The sequence below is a fragment of the Caretta caretta genome, chromosome 6, assembly GCF_965140235.1.
Source record: "Caretta caretta isolate rCarCar2 chromosome 6, rCarCar1.hap1, whole genome shotgun sequence".
In the NCBI taxonomy this organism is placed as follows: Eukaryota; Metazoa; Chordata; order Testudines; family Cheloniidae; genus Caretta; species Caretta caretta.
In genome coordinates this window covers 121,560,328-121,583,072 of record NC_134211.1, presented here as the reverse complement: position 1 = coordinate 121,583,072, position 22,745 = coordinate 121,560,328, and the positions used below count along the sequence as shown (strand labels likewise).

Genomic DNA, 22,745 nt, shown 5'->3' with positions numbered 1-22,745 from the left:
ATCGCAATTACTTTTTTTAATCGTGCTGTTAAACAATAATAGAATACCATTTATTTAAATATTTTTGGATGTTTTCTACATTTTCAAATATATTGATTTCAATTACAGAATGCACTGTGCTCACTTTATATTTATTTTTCGTTACAAATATTTGCACTGTAAAAAACAAAAGAAATAGTATTTTTCAGTACATCTAATACAAAGTACTGTAGTGCAATCTCTTTATCATGAAAGTTCAACTTACAAATGTAGAATTATGTACAAAAGAAACCTGAATTCAAAAATAAAACAAGGTAAAACTTTAGAGCCTACAAGTCCAATCAGTCCTACTTCTTGTTCAGCCAATTGCTCAGACAAACAAGTTTGTTTACATTTGCAGGAAATAATACTGCCTACTTCTTGTTCACAATGTCACCTGAAAGTGAGAACAGGCATTTGCATGGCACTGTTGTAGCTGGTGTTGCAAGATATTTACGTGCCAGATGCACTAAAGATTCATATGTCCCTTCATTCTTCAACCACCATTCCAGAGGACATGCATCCATGCTGATGATGAGTTTATAATGATCCAAAGCAGTGCAGACCGACGTATGTTCATTTTCATCATCTGAGTCAGATGCCACCAGCAGAAGGTTGATTTCTTTTTTAGTGGCTTGGGTTCTGTAGTTTCCACATCAGAGTGTTGCTCTTAAGACTTCTGAAAGCATGCTCCAACCTCGTCCCTCTCAGATTTTGGAAGGCACTTCAGATTCTTAAACCTTGGGTCAAGAGCTGTAGCTATCTTTAGAAATTTCACATTGGCATCTTCTTTGCATTTTGTCAAATTTGCAGTGAAAATATTCTTAAAATGAACAACATGTGCTGGGTCATCCTCCAAGACTGCTATAACATGAAATATATGGCAGGATGCAGGTAAAACAGAGCAGGAGACATACAATTTTCCCCCAAGGAGTTCAGTCACAAATTTAATTAATGCATTTTTTTTAAACGAGTGTCATCAGAATGGAAGCATGTCCTCTAGAATGATGGCTGAAGCATGAAGAGGCATATGAATCTTTAGTGCACCTGGCTCAAATATCTTGCAATGCCAGCTACAACAGTGCCATGTGAACACCTGTTCTCACTTTCAGGTGACATTGTAAGTAAGAAGAGGGCAGCATTATCTCCCATAAATATAAACAAACTTGTTTGTCTTAGCGATTGGCTTAACAAGTAGGAGAACTGAGTTTACTTGTAGGCTCTAAAGAAGATGGTATGATGGGATAACATGATTTTGGCAATTAACTGATCTTTAAATATTCATGGTAAATAGGCTCAATGGCCTGTGATGGGATGTTAGATGGGGTGGGATCTGTGTTCCTATAGAGAATTCTTTGCTTGATAGCTGCTTTCTACTACCTGAAAGGGGGTTCTAAAGAGGATGGATCTAGACTGTTCTCAGTGGTAGCTGATGACAAACAAGGAGTAATGGTCTCAAGTTGCAGTGGGGGAGGTTTAGGTTGGATATTAGGAAAAACTTTTTCACTAGGAGGGTGGTGAAACACTGGAATGCGTTGCCTAGGGAGGTGGTGGAATCTCCTTCCTTAGATATTTTTAAGGTCAGGCTTGACAAAGCCCTGGCTGGGATGATTTAGTTGGGGATTGGTCCTGCTTTGAGCAGGGGGTTGGACTAGATGACCTCCTGAGGTCCCTTCCAACCCTGATATTCTATGATTTGCTGGGTATCTGGCTGGTGAATCTTGCCCATATGCTCAGGGTTCAGCTGATCGCCATATTTGGGATCAGGAAGGAATTTTCCTCCAGGGCAGATTGGAAGAGGCCCTGGGGGTTTTTTGCCTTTCTCTGTAGCATAGGGCATGGGTCACTTGCTGGAGGATTCTCTACACCTTGAAGTCTTTAAACCATGATTTGAGGATTTCAATAGTTTAGACATAGGTGAGAGGTTTATCGCAGGAGTGGGTGGGTAAGATTCTGTGGTCTGCATTGTCCAGGAGGTCAGACTAGGTGATCATAATGATCCTTTCTGACCTTAATATCTATGAATCTAACAAAAAAACCTACATTTATAAGTTGCACTTTCATAATAAAGAGATGGCACTACAGTACTTGTATGAGGTGAACTGAAAAATACTATTTATTTTATCATTTTTACAGTGCAAATATTTGTAATCAAAAATATGAAGTGAGCACCGTACAGTTTTTATTCTGTGTTGTAACTGAAATAGATATATTTGAAAATGTAGAAAAACATCCAGAAATATTTAATAAATTTCAATTGGCATTTTATTGTTTAACAGTGCGATTAATCACGATTAATTTTTTTGTAGTTAATTGCGAGTTAACTGTGATTAACTGACAGCCCTAGTTAAAACCACCAACAAAACAATGATGCTAGATTTGACAGGATTAAGGAGATATGATCATCATGTGGTCTCCCTGCCAGTTCTGTTCTTGTGAGCTGGGAGAGGGCTCGTAGGCACTACAATCATACAAATATTTTTATTTTTGCACAATTAACCAACTTCTTAAGCGAAGGTCCAGAATTCAATAACACCTGTGTACAATACAGCCATAACAAATCAATTTTCCATGGCTTCTACTTCAATCCACATATTTAGTTTTTAATTAAATCAGACCTCAATGAACTGTGTTAAATCTAAATAAATACAGATGCTATAAAAAAAAAGTTAAAGACTAGAAGTACCTTAAGAATTTAGAAAAATATGGACAGATAAACAGGAGGAAGTTTTAATAAATAATTCAAGGTAATATATTTTAATCCATGTAAAGGACAAAACAGCAAAATGCTGATTACAGAGCAGTAATGCAGAGAAGGATTTGAAGATGACAGCAAACACATTAAACATGAGCACATGGTGCAATGATGTTGCATAAAGAGCAAACACTAATCTGGGTATATCTGATAAAACTAAGAAGGTGATTATTTTATCCATCTTTAGAAAAGTGACATCTGGAGCACTTTGCTCACTTATAGGCTTCTCATTACAGAAAGAGGATTGGTTAACCATTCCCTCGAAAGCAGGGCAACAGAAGTGATGAGGAACAGAAGATATGCCTTCATAAAGAGGCTGAAGAAATTGGATACATACAGTTTGGGGAAGAGACTGCAAAGCAGAGATACAATATTACAGAAATAAAAATGTGGGAGAATTATGCAGAGTAGTTAAAAAGTGGCAAGACTGAAAGAACAATCCAAACGTAGAAAAGAGAAAAAAATCCAACTTCAGGAAAGAATTTGGAAGCATGAGGTCAATAAGGCAATAAGGTTTACTTATTTACAGGGAAATCACCAAGGCACAATCATTAAGTGTCCAAGAAAGAAATTATTTTAACTGTGGTAAAAATGTTAGAGTAAACTCTGCACTTATGTGGGGATAATGCAAGGGCAACCCAGGAGGTGCCATTAGCAGTGATACGTACAAAGACATTTAACAGATCATATAACAGACAAAACTATTGATATTTTATTTTTAGAGCGCACACAGAATTGGACTTAAATTGTTGTGGGTACAGGGTGATGGTAAAGCATATATCTAAGCAGGTTCTCCCTTATTCCTATAAACATTATCTCTATTTATGATTTGAATAAGGAAGTAATGTTAAAGTTACAGAGCACAATCAATATGCAAGCACCAGACTTACATGGTATCTACATAGGATTACTTGTACCTAGAAAACCTAGTTTTTACTCCCAGCTCTGCCACAGGCTTCCTTTGTGGCCTAAAACAAATAGTTTGGCCTCTGCCTCATTTCTCTCCTTCACACCCACATCTGTAAGATGTGGATCCTACTTCACCAGGTGGTGTTAGAATTAATTCATGTTCGTCAAATCCTTTCTCCACCTTAAAAATCTATTCAAATATTTTGGGATCTTCCAGCGGAAAGTGCTACGGAACTTCTAATTATAAACGGCATGAAAATACTAGCTACTTAACAATGACACTTACTGTAGTAGGCTGAAAAGTAACTATTCTAACCTGCGCTGTTCTATTTAAATCCCATGTTACTACATGGGATTTTATATGGGGGAGAATGGTAAGCACCTTTTTAAAAAAATGTATGCACGTTTTATTTGTGTCTAGCTTAGAAAGTTACAACATTTTGACAAATAACTTTTATATACAGATCTGGAAAAGATTTTGCCTGCTTGTGATGCTTTTTATTTATTTATTTATTTAAACTTTAAACCACTTCTCATTTTTCTTGAAAGACAGGAGCACTTTTTCACACAATCTCACTGATTAATGCTGAGTACCAACCACCAATTACTGTATACCCACAATGATTCAAACAACACTGTGCAACTGGCTGCTACGGAGTATGGACATATGAAATGGTTAGTTTCTAATTTCCTTATGATATGTTTTCAGCTAAGCAGTAAGGGGATGACTATTAACACTGAGCTATGACTCACATCTCTCCCACACGATGTATTTCAAGTAGAGCCAGCCATCCTTAACATTTTTGCCAGGCCTGCAAAATTAATTTTTTCCATCCCAAATGTAGCAACTCCTATCCACCATGCACACCATGCACAGTACTTTGGGTTAGTGTGATGATTCTTTGGGATACATCTCAAATGTAACATTCATTTTACATACTGCATGGAGTTCTCTCTGTATCCTGTTTCCTGCAGCAGCTGGGCTCCACTTCTGCAGTTTGTTCCTTTCAGTCCCACTGGTCAGTTTACACTGATTTATGCTTTCACAGTGATCTTTGTAAGGAAGGACAACTAGAAACTTTCTTCTTTTCAGTTCTTTTAAGAAGTAACTCAGCTTTCATGCCTAATTCGCCCAAATCTTGGTGAGGGGAGAGAACACACCACCATATGCTGTACGTAGCCCAAAAGGACACTCCAATTACAAGTATCCACAGCCAGTAAACTGGCCCAGCACAACAAAATCTCAGAAGTTGTGTTCAAAAACTTTATGGATTATTGGGTAGAATTGAAGTGAGGGAGGGGTTCAAAGAAAAAAAGCAAGAGATTTCTGTGTGCATTCTAAAGCTGCCCTCTCAGCATTTTTCAAATCTCTTATAATTTCATAAAATGAAAAATGCCAACACTGCCAAATTAAGAACCACTGAATACAAATGCTTTATCAGCAATCTGCAGGCTAGTGTTGTTAATTTACATTTCAGAACAATGAAACTTTAAGAAGTCAGTCACTCACTGGTTTGAAGTTTGACCATGGTAAGTCATGGTAGCAGCTTGTAATTAGGGCAGCACTGCTTATTGCTTTGAACTGCTTTTATCCCGCTGACAGCTCTTACCTTTTCAGAGTTTGTAAAAACATCAGACTTCAGCTCTCCATCCAGAAACTCATTAAAGTATTTCATCAGTTTCTGAGCCTCCACAGCCCGTTGCCGTGGCGTGTTTACCCCCTCCAGTTGGTCACCAAGGTGACAGACCTTAGTTGCTACATAGCTGATGTGCTCATCTAGTTCTTGGAAATGTTGGAAGGCAACCTGGGAGAACACAGACATGCCTATAAAATACCCAATTTTTCCACTTACTGTACTTAAAAAAAGTAAACAATCAATTCTATCTAGTATCAGTCAGAATGACAAGCAAACCAAACTGGACACCTAAATTACAAGCTCAGTGCTCTCAGAGCAGGAGAGAACTCCGGTGATGGGAAAAGAGATATATGCTTCATTTAGAGTGTACCCCTAGTTGCCCAGTGTTCACTTACTTGCTTTACGCTTTTCTGAAGAGCCATATAACCCAGTGGTTCTCAACCCATGGCTGGTTTCCAGCCCAATCAGCACACAGCTGTGGCCCATGTGACATCCTCAGAGCCATACAGGTAATATATATATCGTGTGGATTCAGCCCACATAACACAACGAGCTGCCTATGCAGTCCACAATGGTAAATAGGTTGAGAAACACTGATATAAGCAAACACTGAAGATGAAAGGCAATAGTCTATAATCCGACCTGGAATTTTAGTATTTTAAAACTAATAAAACAGGTCGTGGCCCAATGCTCAGCTGATGTAAACTGATGTAGCTCTGCTGAAATCAGTGAAGCTATGTTGATTTTCACCAGCTGAGGACCCGGACCCATATCTTTTAGCAGAGATATTTATGTAAAATACCAAAAATAACTTGTAAAGTACCAAAACCTGATGTGACTTTAGTTACAAATGTGTATTGTACCCTAAACTTTGTCTTTCTCTATGCTAAAAGATATGGGGCCAAATCCACACACATACATACAGACTTTGTATGTATATGATTTGAAAATGAACATTTTCAGTTATGCATAAGATATTGCAAATAAGATTCACATTTTATAATTTTATTCTTAGTTGACTGATACTCACATCCCAGACTAGCACCCAAAATTTGGATTTGTGAAGACATAAGAATGCCCATAATAACCCAGTATCCTATCTTCTGATAATGGTCAGTGCCAGATGATTCAAAGGGAAGTAACTGAACAAGACTGGCAAAACCACCTTCTGGCAATCAGAGGTTTAGGGACACCCAGAGCATGGTGGGTTCACGGTTGGATCCCTGAACATCTTGGCTAATAAGTTCATTGACAGGTCCATTAATGGCTATCTAATTCTTTTTTTAACCCAGTTATGCTTTTAGCCTTCACAACATCCCATGGCAATGAGTTGCACACACTGACAGAAAGATACCCCTACCTTGTGTTCTGCATGTTCCTGAGCAGCTCAATAGCAGTGGTGACTCTTGTTCATCACTATTTTAATTCTTACATAATTATGCTCCAAATACTTGACATGGCTGGCTGAATATTGGCACCTGGCCCTTGCACTCACTTCACTGTGGAAACATACCAGTCCTCATACATTCTAGAAAGCAGGGCAGGGTTTGCTACTCAACAAAGCTTCACTCCACTATAAATGGGTTTCACTCTAGTACATAGCCATTAGCAACTACAGTTTAAGTACTGCATTTAAAAGATATTATTTTCCTCCCATTTAGTCCTCTCCCCTAGTAGATAGTTGCCAACAACTCCCAGGAGAATGGGGAGGAATTCCTAGCTCTTGGTTTGTTGCAGAGGCTCCCAGCAAGGAACGAAGAGGAGCTGGTCTTGCTAAAGCTACTCGCACAGTGACTGAACATATGGCCTTCATGAGAACCCCTGCAGTTGCCAATACCTCCCGCAGGGGTTGAAGAGCCCAGCAATCCCTGAAGTAAAGACCTGTTTTACATATAAGACTAAGACACACACACACTTTTTTTTTCTTTTTTTTTTTTTAAAGAGAACTGTTTACAGAGATCTGATTGCAAATTATGGTCCCACAGTATTGAGAATTTTTGTATAGGATAACACATTTTTCAATAGCTTTTATAATTTAATACTGACTATACACCTTAGTTCTTACCTGGTTGCTTTTCTGCAGCTCTTGTACTTTCTTGGCAAATTCCTTGGCTTCTTTCTGGCAATGCTGTTCTAACTTCTCCACCTTTCTTTGAATCCTTTCATCCATTACCTGTAGTTCTTGGATATGATTTACAAATTCTTCTAATAATCTGATTTAAAAAATGATGATTTGATAAAGCAGATTTTAGTATGAAAAGGTTTATCTTACTACAGTAAAAACGTATTAAAGCCACAGGCCTAAGAAACCCACTCATCTGCAGGAAGTGGGAAGCTTTCTTTGGCTAGTGATTGAACCTAAGGTATCAATCTCTGTAGAACTGAAGCTTCTGGCTTTTTTTTAAATTACATTTATAGCTCTTACACCTGTGCATTTCATATTTTTATACAGATATAGATATAGCAGCTTGGAAAAAAAATGCCAGGCACTTACTAGCCCAAGGACTTGTCTCCATTAGGGATTTTTACAATGGTTTTCTTGCACCAGTGCAAAAATTCCTAATGTAGACAAACACTAGGCCTTCTCACCAAGGTGAAAAATGTAAGGAATAAAACAGTCACAGGACTAACCCTAATAACAAAAGACAAATGAAAGATCAGGGAACTCTTAGCTTGATCTACTGTAGAACACTTAATCCAGAATGTGGGTATTCACACATGGAATTATTCAGGAATAGCTATTGTGCTCTAACTTAATCCAAGTTAATTTAGGTATACCTTAAATTGAGTCCTACTGAGCACTCCTAAATTGTGACTAAAAAAGGAAGAAGGGACACCCACCCACCCCCAAAATACTCATACTCTAGTCAGTGATGGCTTTAAGAACAGCACTGGTGAGAGTAAAGTCATAATGAACAGCACTGATTGAAACATGGATTCTTTTCAACATATCAGAAAATCAAAATTGCTTAAGCCAACATGGCCTTCCCCATGCTGACCAGGGTAACAAATGAATATGAATATTTTGTGGAAGATGCTGAGACACAACAATGCTCCATCGTATAAAAAACAAAGTGGTACAGAATATTTTCACTCCCCTCCCCCCCAAGGGTATTGCTGCATAGAATTTTTACTTAATTGACTTTACTTGGTGATTAAAGTTATTAACACATGAAAAAGAAGGCTGGCCTTGTTGCCTAAGGACACTCCTCAACCCAACTCTCCCTCTTGACCGGAAAAAAATTACCACTGTCAAAGCATGAGGCCAAGTAGAAGCCATTCCCTTTTATTTAAAAAGGGATTTCCCTGCTCATTTCTTACTGCTATATTTTTTTCCCTAAATAAAATTGTTCTGAAAGTTCATTAAAAATCTGGCTTGTGGTCACATATTTTAGCAATTCTCCCAGTTGGAGATCTTCTTGGATACATGCCGACACTGCACATAGCTCTGTTACAGATGTAAAAAACAATTTGAATAATTAAAGATTGTTAAAACAAATTATACATTTTCATTTACCTTTTGGGATCAAAAGCTTCTGCGCCACCTCTGGAACCTCCTCCAGGAGTTCGCCATGCCAGGCGTTCAATGTACTCATCTGCCACAAAAGGCTCCTAGACACAGAATAAAGACTCTTTACAATGTGCCACAGTGGGTAATTTACTAAGTTGCAGTTTTCACATCATTACGAAAGTCGTTAAAAACTCCGTTGCAATAAAGGCCATACACAGTGTTGACAGTAACCATCACCTTTCTTGTTTATATATTTAATCTACAAATCTACAAACCATATAAGAATGGTATACTGAACATCTAATTCAAAGATTGCCAAACTATGGTCTGTGCGCTACTGGTGATCCACAGAACAATTGCTGGTGGTCTGCGAAGAGCTAACTGTTAACAGGGTGCTGGCTCTTCTTGTTTCCAGAGGAGACAAAAAGACCAGAGGGAAGGGAAGGATACAAAAAAGAGCAAAGTGGACAGTGTGATTAATTTCAACAAAAGCAGAGAATGCCAATTATCGTTTTTTAAAAAGGACAACATACTTGGACAGCTAAAATACAAATTTACTAAAATAACTTTCCCATAAAAACAAATGCTGTACCTGCCGGAGACATTACGCAACAGTGAATGGGAGGGAAGACAGATTATTTCTCCATTCATTCGATTAAGATGCAGTTCCCACTAACTAAAACTTGCAATTCTCTTTTTTTAAAAAACAGTTAATCTTATAAAAAATATTGAAAAATACACAATTTAGTGACACCCACCCTTCTTTAAATCAGTATATTACTCACCATTTCTACCCCAGTGCTATATTAGCAGCCACAGTCTCATGAATCCCAAGAGTTCAACATTAACCCTTTATAGGCCCAGTAACATACATAGGATCAGGATCTTCCCTTATCCCATTTGAAAGCTTTCAGATGATGTATAGTATTAGTTCTAAAAAAGAAAAGGAGTACTTGTGGCACCTTAGAGACTAACCAATTTATTTGAGCATGAGCTTTCGTGAGCTACAGCTCACTTCATCGGATACTAACATATCTTGAAATAGTCACTCAAATAGAGTCAGAACAAAAGTAGAAGGAAAGTAGAATTTTAATGTTTGATACTTGAAATAGAAATGTCTGCTTTCCAACTATTAGTTCATCAGACGCATTAAAATGATTTCTGGTTGCTCAAACTAGCTAAGTTATTTTGGCACTAGTCCAAGACCTTAAATAGCAACTCCCAAAATTCTGACCAGAGTAATGCTGTGACCTATCCAGAAGTAAACAGAAAAGCTCTAAATACACATTTTAATACACTGACACAGACTTTACATGTTGAAATGTGTCATCTGACAGAACACACAAGCTCCTCCCCTCCCACATGGCACTTAAGTGATACTGTGAGTTAGGAGCCTTTGCCTTTCAAGTTCGAGGCGTGGTCTATATTACAAAATTCAGTTGACATAAGCCACCTTGCAGAGACCAAGTTGTGCACGTGTCTTCACTTAAATGCGTCTCCCACTGATGTAAGCGTCTCCTTACAGCAATGCAGTAACAGTAACATCACCGCCCTAACCAGCGTTGTGCCATGGTCAATATACAGAGGTTGATGCAGTGTGAGCACAAACACTGCACTACCTTTGTCGATCCTAACAGTCCTCCAGCAACTGTTCCACAGTGCCCGACACTGACCGCTCTGCTTACAATGAACTCCACTGCTCAGGGTTATGGAGACCAGCAGTCAATCCCCACCACTATGGTTTTAAAGCTCCACAAATTTTTGAAATGCTTTGAAATGACTGTCCAGCTGGGCAAGCACACCTAGCAGTCTCCATTATTGTGTATAACTAGCTGAGCATGCCAGCTAAAGGATCTGGATGCGCTTGCTTGGAGTAGACAGGAGATATTTAGTTGGGGATTGGTCCTGCTTTGAGCAGGGGGTTGGACTAGATGACCTCCTGAGATCCCTTCCAACCCTGATATTCTACGATATTGGATCTCCTGGGCCTGTGGGGAGAAGAGGCTTTACAGGCACAGCTACAGACCAGCAGTAGAAATGTGGACATCTATAAGCAAATTGTGCGTGAACGTGAAGGAACTGCAGCAGTCATACTGGAAGCCAATAGCTGATCTGGTGCTGAGCCGCAGAACTCCGCTTTTACAAAAAGCTGCATACCATACTTGGCAGAGACCCCATCACCACCCCACAGACCACCATTGATACTTCATAGACTCACAGACTTTAAGGTCAGAAGGGACCATTATGATCATCTAGTCTGACCTCCTGCACCACACAAGCCACAGAATCTCACCCACCCACTCCTGCAATAAACCTCTCACCTATGTCTGAGCTATTGAAGTCCTCAAATCATGGTTTAAAGACTTCAAGGTGCAGAGAATCCTCCAGCAAGTGCCCCACACTGCCGAGGAAGGCAAAAAACCTCCAGGGCCTCTTCCAATCTGCCCTGGAGGAAAATTCCTTCCCAACCCCAAATATGGGGATCAGCTGAACCCCGAGCATGTGGGCGAGACTCACCAGCCAGACACCCAGCAAAGAATTCTCTGTAGTAACTCAGATTCCACTCCAACATCCCATCACAGGCCATTGGGCCTATTTACCACAAATAGTCAAAGATCAATTAATTGCCAAAATCATGTTATCTCATCATACCATCTCCTCCATAAACTTATCGAGCTTAATCTTGAAGCCAGATAGTCTTTTGCCCCCACTGCCTCCCTTGGAAGGCTGTTCCAGAACTTCGCTCCTCTGATGGTTAGAAACCTTCGTCTAATTTCAAGTCTAAACTTCCCGATGACCAGTTTATATCCATTTGTTCTTGTGTCTACATTGGTACTGAACCTCCCAGGAGCCTGAGGCACAGGCACCTGAATTGAACAGTGAGGACAAGAAGGTGGTGGAAGATGATGAGGGATATGCAACCGGGGGATCTCGCTATGATGTGAGCCAAGACCTGTTTGAGACTCAACCACAGTCCAGTCAGGCCCAGCAGTCACACACACAGGTGAGCCCAATGCGGGGGAAGTGTATAAATGTATTTTCCATGAAAATGATTTACTGATGGAGCCTCCAACTTAACATGACACAACTATCGACTTTTCATTAATTTATTTGTACTAGAAGAGGGAGCAGTAAAACAAGAAGTAGAGTTATCTGCTTTTCATTCCCCTGTAGAGTTAGGCGGGGGGAGTGAAGGCGTGTAGAGCAATTTGTTTATTTACACAGGTATGTCCCTTAAATCCTCCCGAGAGATCTCAATGAAACTTTCATGGAAGTACTCTGCTATCCTCTCCAGAAGGTTTCAAGGGATGGCAGCCTTTTTCTTCCTCTCCACTAGGACACTTTCCCCACTAGTCGGCAATAACTTCGGCAGGCACCATTGCAGTACACAGGCTAACAGCACACAGGCCCAGGCAGCTTCAGGTCACCAGCAGCAGCTGTGTGCTCTGTGTCTTTGTCACCCTCAGGAGTGAGATATGAGCTAAAATCACTCTCACCTATGGAAAATGGGGCCAGTATTCAGTGCCGTTGCCCTATACTTGTCATTTCATGTAACTGACCAATTCCCTCCCCTTTTCCTCATTCCTGGAAGGCCATTCTCACCATGGCTGGTGCTGCAAGTGGCAGAGGATTGCCAATTTTGGTTGGACATATTCCTGGAGATTTAATCACAACATAATCTTTAAAGATTAATCTTTAATTCCTGGAGACTCCAGGCCAATAGTGGAGAGTTGGCAACCATAAAGTGGCACCGTGCACAAGCGTTCTGAAGCAGAAGTGTCAGTGAGCATAAAACTTGCTTAAAACTTTAGCACAACAAGGGAAGGGAGTTCTGAATCTTAACTTTCGCTTTCCATTGACGATGGTAACTGACAATGGGTGTGTTTATTTGTAGCTGCTATGGTAGCAGTCTTGAGGGTTCGGCCTCCACACCCACAGAGTGCCTGAGAAGAGATAAGAAGGAGAAAGAAGAGGACTTGGGATGACAGATTCAGTGAGATTCTGCAAGCCAGTGCTGCATCACACCACGAGCAGAGGACCTGGGGTAAATAATGCAGACTGTAGGGAAAAGGAAAGAGAGGATAGTAAAAAAGGTTCAGGAGTCACAGTAGGAAAGGATAGGGAGATGCACCAGGACATAGTGGGGCTTCTCCAGCAGCAAACACAACTGCAAACTCTTGTGGTTCAACAATCATGGGCTCACCTTCACCTGCAGTACCCAGAGAACTCCATTATAGCACCTCCCTACACTCCCCTCAACATTCCACATGGCATCAGAGGCTGCATCCCTACCCCTACCACTCCACACCAAGGGACATTAAGGACAACCACAGCTTCACATACACTGACGTGAGAGCGCCCTGGTTGTTGTATGTGCAGCTAAAATGGATATGAACATTCCTTCCCCTTCTTAAACTCTGTTCCTAAGTTTTTAACATATTTGATTTTAATTTGCACAGTATTTTTTTTTGCACTGTATTGGTTAGTAAAATCCTATTGTTTGGAAAATAATTCATCTTTATTAGTTCCCAACATATGCTGCAGAATGCCTAGTGGTATTGAAAACACCAACTTACTTGTTACTGTACAGTGTGACAACTCATAGGATCAGTGACAAAAAACAGCATAATAAACATAATTGTACAACAAAAAGAACAAGAGTACTTGTGGCACCTTTGAGGCTAACAAATTTATTAGAGCATAGGCTTTCTTGGGCTACAGCCCACTTCAATGGATGCATAGAATGGAACATATAGTAAGAAGATATATAAACACACATCCAGATAAGTTGGAAGTTGCCATACAAACTGTGAGAGGCTAATTAGTTAAGATAAGCTATTATCAGCAGGAGAAAAAAAAACTTTTGTAGTGATAATCAAGATGGCCCATTTAGACAGTTGACAAGAAGGTGTGAGGATACTTAACTTAGGGAAATAGATTCAATATGTGTAAATACCCAGCCACTCCCAGTCTCTAGTCAAACCCAAGTTAATGGTATCTAGTCTGCACATTAATTCAAGCTCAGCAGTTTCTCGTTAGAGTCTGTTTTTGAAGCTTTTCTGTTGCAAAATTGCCACCCTTAAATCTTTCATTGAGTGGCCAGAGAGGCTGAAGTGTTCTCCTACCGGTTTTTGAATGTTATGATTCCTGATGTCAGATTTGTGTCCATTTATTCTTTTGCGTAGAGACGGTCCGGTTTTGCCAATGTACATGGCAGAGGGGCATTGCTAGCACATGATGGCATATATCACATTGGAAGATGTGCAGGTGAACGAGCCCCTGATGGCGTGGGCTGTGATTAGGTCCTATGATGGTGTCACTTGAATAAATATGTGGACAGAGTTGGCATCGGGCTTTGTTGCAAGGATAGGTTCCTGGGTTGGTGTTTTTGTTGTGTGGTGTGTGGTTGCTGGAGAGTATTTGCTTGAGGTTGGGGGGCTGTCTGTAAGCAAGGACTGGTCTGTCTCCCAAGATCTGTGAGAGTGAGGGATCATTGTTCAGGATAGGTTGTAAATCTTTGATGATGTGCTGGAGAGGTTTTAGTTGGGGGCTGAAGGTGACAGCTAGTGGCGTTCCGTTATCTTCTTTGTTGGGCCTGTCCCGTAGTAGGTGACTTCTGGGTACTCTTCTGTCTCTTTCAATCTGTTTTTTCACTTCACCAGGTGGGTATTGTAGTTTTAAGAATGCTTGATAGAGATCTTGTAGGTGTTTGTCTCTGTCTGAGGGGTTGGAGCAAATGCAGTTGTATCGTAGAGCTTGGCTGGAGACAATGGATCACGTGGTGTGTCCTGGATGGAAGCTGGAGGCATGTACAACAAGCACCACAATATTAATAGGTGCATTGACAGTGTAATATTCATAGATATACACCAAGCACCAAACAGCTACTAACAGGCCCCAAAACAGCACAGTACACCACAGTGCATTACTGTTGCTCACTGTTAAAGCGTTCGTTCAAAGCCTGAGCTGTATAACTTCATGTTGAACTCTTTTAATAGCCCTTGTGTCTGGCTGTTCAAGCTCAGCAAATAGCAGCTCCATCTCCACCATCTGCCATGGCTAAAAATTTTCACCCTTTGCTTCACAAATATTATGCAGTACACAGCAGACAGCTACAACCATGGGGATGTTTTTCTCACTGAGATCCAATCTTGTGAGTTAAGGACACGAGCATACCTTCAATCTACCAAAAGCACATTCAGTTGTCATTCTTCATCCACTGAGTTGGTAGCTGAATCTTTCCTTGGTACTGTCAAGTTGGCCTGTATATGGCTTCATGAGCCTGGGGAACAAGGAGTAGGCTGGTCCCCAAACATCACTACTGGCATTTCAATCATAGCTAATGGTAATCCACCAGTCAGGAAAGAAAATCCCTGCCTGTAGCTTTCTGAACAGTCCTGCATTCTTAAAGATGCAAGTATCATGCAGTTTCCCTGATCAGTCAACATTGATGTCAGTGTCCCCATAGCAGAAAAGTAGCCCTTTCTGTTGTTGTACTCTGTGACAAATTGATCTTGTGCCAAAATAGGGATATGAGTGCCATCTATTGCCCTACCGCAGTTCAGGAGCCCCAATGCTGCAAAGCCATCCATTATGTGCAGCACAATGCCAAGAATCACAGTCCTGCACAGCAGGAAACAATTCATGGCCCTGCACACTTGCATGATAACTGCCCCCACAGTAGATTTTCCAACTCCAGAATGATTTCCCACTTACTGGTAGCAATCGCCACTCACTTATGACCTACTGAGGTCCCTTTCAGCCCTACACTTCTATGATTCTACGATTCTCCACTGTCAGTGCAGCTCTCATTCTAGTGTCCCTGCACTGGTGGCCTGGGGTGAGCTTGGCACACAGAGCCAGAAAGGTGGCCTCACACATCTGGAAGTTCTGCAGCCATCGTTCATCATCCCAAGCCTGCTTTATGATGCAATCCCACCAGTCAGTGCTCGCTTCTCGTGTCCAGAAGCAGCGCTCCACCATCAGTAACTGTTCCATGAATGCCACCAACAACCTTGAATTGATTCTTGCTTTGTCCCACAGCAATCTTCCCTGCACAAAATCACCATGTTCCCTGCTGACTGACTACTTCCTGTGGTTCTGCAAATACTAGAGGATCATGCACCCTGTGCTTGCAATGCTCATAACTATAGTGCGGAGCTGTGCAGGCTCAATGCTTCTGTCAAAAATGGCACATAGCGAGGAGAGCCACATGAGTTCATGGGATTTAAAAAAAAATACAAAAATTATGGGATATAGATGACATTATGGAATGCAGAAAGTTGCATGCTGGGAAGCTGACCCCTTCTGCCCAGTTAACCCTGTGTGACCCATGTCTACCCCATCATGCACTGCCAAAACTTCACAAAAGACATGCACTTGTCATGGTGAGTTTCACAGTGGGATACCTACACACTGTATATTGACACAAGCACTCCTGGTGATTACACTTGAGCCAAGTATGCATATGCACGTGTGATATACTAACCGTGGTGGCTTTATGCCAACAGAATTTGTGTAGGCAAAAGTTTGTAGTGTAGACATTCCCTGAGTAGCTACACTGGAATTTTGGCTTTGGTTTCAAGCAAATAAGTGAAGACAAGATTTTTCCCAAAATGCTTTTATTTTTTACCCTCACACATTCCTTACCCTAACACAAAGATCCCTCCCACTTTTACCTTAGTTTAAAATAAAGTAAGTAATTTAAACTTTCATATTTTTAAACTGCTCACTCTTTTCATAGAAGTTAGTAATAGAAAAGACTTAATCTCCCTTCAAATATAGATTTGCTCCCTAAAGTAAGTCTGAGTGCTTTGTCAAGTCTGGTTATAAAATTCCAAAAGTAACTGGGATTTCACCACATCTCTAGAAAGACTTCTCCACAAACTAGTACATCTCAGTGTCAAAGTTTTTACTGGTATGCAGACTGTCTCACCTTTTTCAGATTCATCCCATTAGCTCTAAATTAAAATCCTGTGTATTATACTAAATTTAACTCCTCTCCTTCCCTGATCTTTATTATCCAAATATTTGTGAAGATGTTTCCATCTTTATTCATAATTTAGGTAAGCTATTCATAGTTCTTTTAATTTTTTCTTCATAAGTCAATCTCTTCAGCTTCTTAGCCATTTTGTGACTCTTCCCTGAGCTTTTTCTGTAAAGATGTGCTAGGCACCTCCAATATAGGTAAGAAGTCCTTTCCCAAACAGCTTGCAGTCCAGTTGCAGCTACCTCTTTCAGTGATGTAGTGTTCCAAACTGAGTACAATATTCTAGGTGATTCATACCACAGCCACACAGAGAAGAACTATTACCTCCTGTTTTCTTGATGTCACATCTTTGCATATGCATCCAAAAAAAAAAATCACATTGTAAGATGTGGCGGCTACCAAAAAAAAAAAAAAAGCCAGTTTGTCTAACGTGCTAACCTCTATTGCTTCTACAATCTTTCAACATTACTGCTTTCTAGGTTTCTCCTTCCCCTCAAGTAAGTGTGTTTCAAATAATTTTTCCCTGAAGATTCGTTAGCTTGCAAACTTACTTTATTTTACAAAAACTATTTTAAAAAAGCCTAAAGTAATGTGAATAGAAATGTCTTCTTGTGATTTTGTGTGTCAAATTCTTCAACTATTTGTTAAGCTTTGACTGTGCTCAGCACTGCACAAGGCAGTTCCTATACCATGGATCTTACAATCTAAACACACAGACAAACAGTTTTAGATAAAAGTTTTTTCCATGTGACCTGACACATAAGAATACAAGGTAAATGCTCAGATTTCATTGAGAGAGAGAGAGGTTTCAGTACATTTTACATTTGAGAATATTGCAGGGACTAAAATGCACATCAGTACATAATGTATAATATGACTCAAGCCCACAAACAGTACTGAATTTGAACTCATTCAATATGGTATGTGTGGGTGTTTTTTGGTTCTTCGGAGTAATATTTTCAAGGGAAAGCAACTTGATATCTAATCAAATTTTTAATATAAGTTAAAACTACATTAATGTAGCAGACAAGCCCTTTTACCTCCTGGCCAACTTTGGTAATTTTACATTCACATTTTCTTCTCCCCATTGTTGTGTGAAAGTTACACACACACACACACACACACAAGGGAAATACAAAGTATTGATCAATGCATAAAGTAAACTTAGAAAATAGGTTTTCCCGCCAATCTTTCAGTTATAGTAATTTTAGAAGTTAGTGAGCTGTAGCTTATGCTCAAAAAGCATCACTGTCCAATCTTTCTGTCTCTTTAAAAACAAACAAAATAACATAGCTTTTAATCATCAACAACAAAAAGAATATTAGTACTGAATTATCTGTTGCTGCTTCTCTTTTGGCAAGAATTAGAATAGTGGAAAGTATTACATAAAAGCTCAAACAGCTGTGCAATAAAAGTATCTAGAGCAATCTGATGGCTGAGTAAGCATTTTATATTTCCTTTCCACAGTTGCAGAAAACAACATTTACTGTAAATGTCATTTCTAAGCACCCAATCCATAAAAGTGATATCATCAGATGAACTCTAACAGGCATTTTCTGTGCAGCTTTGAACCTCCCTCTAGCACCAAAGCAATATATGGGACCATATCTATAGGGCCAAAACAACCATTTAATGATTTAATGACAACTGTTGTTGAATTGGGCAATAATGTGGTTTGGTCTGGCCTGGGCAAATGGAACCAAACTGGATCAAACCATGTTAAAATCCAGCTCAGCCATAATCATGACTGAACTCTATTTTGGCTCAGTAGACAGACCGATCCTTCACATCCCCTCCGGCTCATCAATTTTCACTAAATCCCTGTCCACACCAGTGCACATAATCAGGTTGAAAATAGCTCTCAAACATAGTCTGCCCAAATGTGGCAGTAACACATCTTCCTCTATCTATGTTCAACCCAATTACCACAATAAGATGCATCACTTTTCAAATTTAAACACTAGTAGGAGGGTTCCCACAAGCAGCTTATTGACTAATAGTCATTTAAAAAGCTATTACAACTTCTTATTTGCTTAAGTGGACAGAAAAATAGACTGTATTAGGGAACAATGTTTCAAACCTGGTATCTAGGGTAAGGCTTCATCTACACACTACAATTTCAACATGGCTGCTATATAGATATCAAATTCTGGTACATGATAGATACCAAATTTTGCCATCTGAAATGGAAATTCCACAACAAAAAGAAAAAGGAAGCAAAACTTAACAGTAACATCTACTTCCTGGGCAAATGCAAGAAACAAAACATTATCAATAACACTCCGATCACTACATACAACTCCAAATACACTGAACAGCTCTGCAGCAGGACTTCAGAAAAACTGAGGAACCATCTCTTGTACCTTACATACTCCAGAAGAGACAACCTCAAACAAGAAATGATCACATACTCCCATACACTGGAAGGAAAAGAACAATAACAGGACAACTACCTGGGGATTATGCAAAAAAACTAAAACACCTATCAGAAAACCTGATGACAGCCATCCAACACCAAAACAAAAAGCAAAACCAACTAAAACAACTCCACAACCCCACAGAACCCCAACACCCCATCATCATCATTTATCAAGACCATCCCTAACCCGAACTGAATTATCTTTAGTCTCCAAGGAGCAGAACTTCTGCCGCACCATAGAAACTGATACCTACCATACTAACATGGAGAATTAGAAGAATTCTTTTGCAGACCCATCCTCAACTAATTATTTCACAACAAAGAGACAACCCACAACTAACATCTCCACCAACAGTCATAAGAAAAAAGAATCATCTGACTGGATACCCCACAGTGATGAAATCACACACTTTATCATTACATTGATTGCTTTAGGAAAATTGACTGTGAAATCCGTAAACTTTACATCCACCACAATCTCTCTACCACTGAGAGGACAGCTACACAGTCCCTGAAATCATCAGTGATCAAACCAGCAGACAAAGGGGAGACATGTCAGTTCTCAACCATGATGAGATTACGTTAACAAGACAAAACAACAACTCTCTGACACCACCTACTATAAAGAAGTCAAAGAACACCCCATACCACAATTTACACAGGAACTTAAGGATATCACCAAGTCCTTCCACAAACAACTCCAGGAGAAACTCTACAACTTCATTTCCCATGAAGCCACCTGAGGGACCCTCCACATGCTTCCCAAGATACACAAACAAAGGAACCTAGGCAGATCCATCTTATCTGGTGATGGCACTTTTATTGGCAGATGATCAGGCCTCAGAAACCATCCTCAAACTACTCACCGCACAAAGGGCCAGGTTCCTCCAAGACACAACTGACTTCCTCCAGAAACTCCACAACATTCATAATTTCCCTCAAATCATCGTCCTTGCACCATGGATGTCACCTCCCTACACACCATTCCCCCTCATAATGACGGCATTGCTGCCTGCCTCAAATATCTACAAGACAATGGACCACACTCAGATAACCACTCCAAACACACCACCAAACTCATCCATTTCATCCTCACCCATAACAATTTTACGTTCAACGACACTTTGACCAAACCATGGGAACAGCCATGGATACTAGGATGGCTCCCCAATATGCCATCCTCTTCATGGACCACTTTGAGGAAGAATTTGTAGCCAAATATACCACAAAAGCAATGATATGCCTGAGATACATCAATGATATTTTCATCTTCTGGACAGATGACCTACAGAGAACCACTCCAACTGCACACACCTAGTTGTCACCTACACCTCACACTGCAACCCATATGGGGTATCATTAAACAGTTACAACCTATACTCAGTGGGGACCACATCTTGAAAGAAATTTTCTCCAACCCACTCTTCTGGCCTTCAAACAACCCCTCAGCCTCTCCAAGCTCATCATCAGAAGCAACCTCCCCACAGGACCAACTCAAAGCAGCACCAGACCCTGCCAGAACAGATGCAAAACCTGAAAACATATCTCCATTGCTATGATGATCAATATCCCCCACAAGATATCTTTCAAGATGCCTATCACAACATGTGGAGTAGTTCATCCAGTGCACTAAATGTCTCAATAACAACTATGTGGGTGAAACCAGACAATAACTACACTCTCAAATGAACTCGCACAGAAAAATGATAAAAGATAAATAAGTCACCCATGGGTGAACACTTTTCACAAAACCATCACTCCATAGCTGACCTCTCAGTCCTCATCCTCAAAGAAAACCTACACAACACCTTCAAAAGATGAGCCTGGGAGCTTAACTTTGCAAGATACTAAAAATCATGAACCCATTAAAGACGCTGGATTTATGGCTTATTACAATAATCTAACCACCCCTTTTTTGTCCTATGATTGTAGGCGTATTAACAGGCCATTTCCCCTTGAATGGTCTCTGACAATATGTGTTAGCTGCTTATACTAAACCATCTGCTCCACCTTGTATTTAGCTGTGACACTCTGAGTACCTTCCCTACACATGAAGAGGAGTGCTTTGTTGCTCGAAAGCTTGTCTCTCTCACCAATAGAAGTTGGTCCAATAAAAGACATTACCTCACCCATCTTGGCTCTCTAATATCCTTGGACCAACGCAGCTAAACCACCACTGCAAACCATATTTTGTCATGTTACAATAAATTCCATTTGGTAACGCAGAAAAGACCTAGTGTTTTATGCATATCCAACAGCTACACTGCAAAATGCAACCATGTTAACATAAGAACGGCCGTACTGGGTCAGACCAAAGGTCCATCCAGCCCAGTATCCTGTCTGCCGACAGTGGCCAATGCCAGGTGCCCCAGAGGGAGCGAACCTAACACAGGGGTGGGCAAACTTTTTGGCCCGAGGGCCACATCAGGGTTGCGAAACGGTATGGAGAGCCAGGTAGGGAAAGCTGTGCCTCCCCAAACAGCCTGGCCCCCACCCCCATCCGCCCACTCCGACTTCCCGCCCCCTGACTGCCCCCGTCAGAACCCGCAACCCATCCAACCCACCCTGCTCCTTCTACCCTGACCGCCCCCTCCTGGGACCTCCACCCCTAACCACCCCCCGGGACCCCACACCCTATCCAACCCCACCGTGCTCCCTGTCCGCTGACCCCTATCCCCACCCCCTGACAGGCCTCCTGAGACTCCCAAGCCTATCCAAACTCCCCTCCTCCCTGTCCCCTGACTGCCCCCCCAGGACCCCACCCCCTACCAACCCCCCCGCTCCTTGTCCCCCCCCCCAACCCCCAGGACCCCACTCCCTATCCAACCCCCCATGTTCCCTGACTCCTGATCACCACCACCCCCACGCCTGAACCTCCGCCCCATCCAACCACCCCCTGTCCCCTGACTGCCCCCCAAGGCCTCCTGCCCCTTATCCAACCCCCCTTCCCCTAACCCCTTACCATGCTGCTCAGAGTGACAGGACAGGCTTATTTGAAAGCCTGGGAGGTGGGTGGGCACAAGCCACACTGCCCGCACAGCTGCCTTGCTGCAGGGGAGATGGTCAGCGGGGGACGGGACGGGGTGAGCCTCCCCAGCCTGGACCTCAGGGATCGGGCAGGATGGTCCCGCGGGCCGGATGTGGCCCGCAGGCCATAGTTTGCCCACCCCTGACCTAATAGGCAATGATCAAGTGTTCTCTCTCCTGCCGTCCATCTCCACTCTCTGACAAACAGAGGCTAGGAACACCATTCCTTACCCATCCTGGCTAATAGCCATTAATGGACTTAACCTCCATGAATTTATCCAGTTCTCTTTTAAACTCTGTTATAGTCCTAGCCTTCACAACCCCCTCAGGCAAGGAGTACCACAGGTTGACTGTGCGCTGTGTGAAGAAGAACTTCCTTTTATGTGTTTTAAACCTGCTGTCCATTAATTTCATTTGGTGGCCCCTAGTTCTTATATTATGGGAACAAGTAAATATTTTTCCTTATTCACTTTCTCCAC

The 22,745-nt window shown here is 41.1% G+C and overlaps 1 protein-coding gene across 1 annotated transcript in view; it reads right to left on the bottom strand.

The window, feature by feature from the left end:
• EXOC5 (exocyst complex component 5) overlaps window positions 1–22,745 on the bottom strand; it is a 45,915-nt gene that overhangs the window by 21,153 nt on the left and 2,017 nt on the right. Inside the window, exons 2-4 of the mRNA XM_048855209.2 lie at window positions 8,837–8,931; window positions 7,385–7,532; window positions 5,293–5,487 (exon numbers count right to left, since the gene is read on the bottom strand). Of these exons, the coding sequence (XP_048711166.1) occupies window positions 5,293–5,487; window positions 7,385–7,532; window positions 8,837–8,931 (438 nt within the window). The remainder of the gene's footprint in view (window positions 1–5,292; window positions 5,488–7,384; window positions 7,533–8,836; window positions 8,932–22,745) is intronic.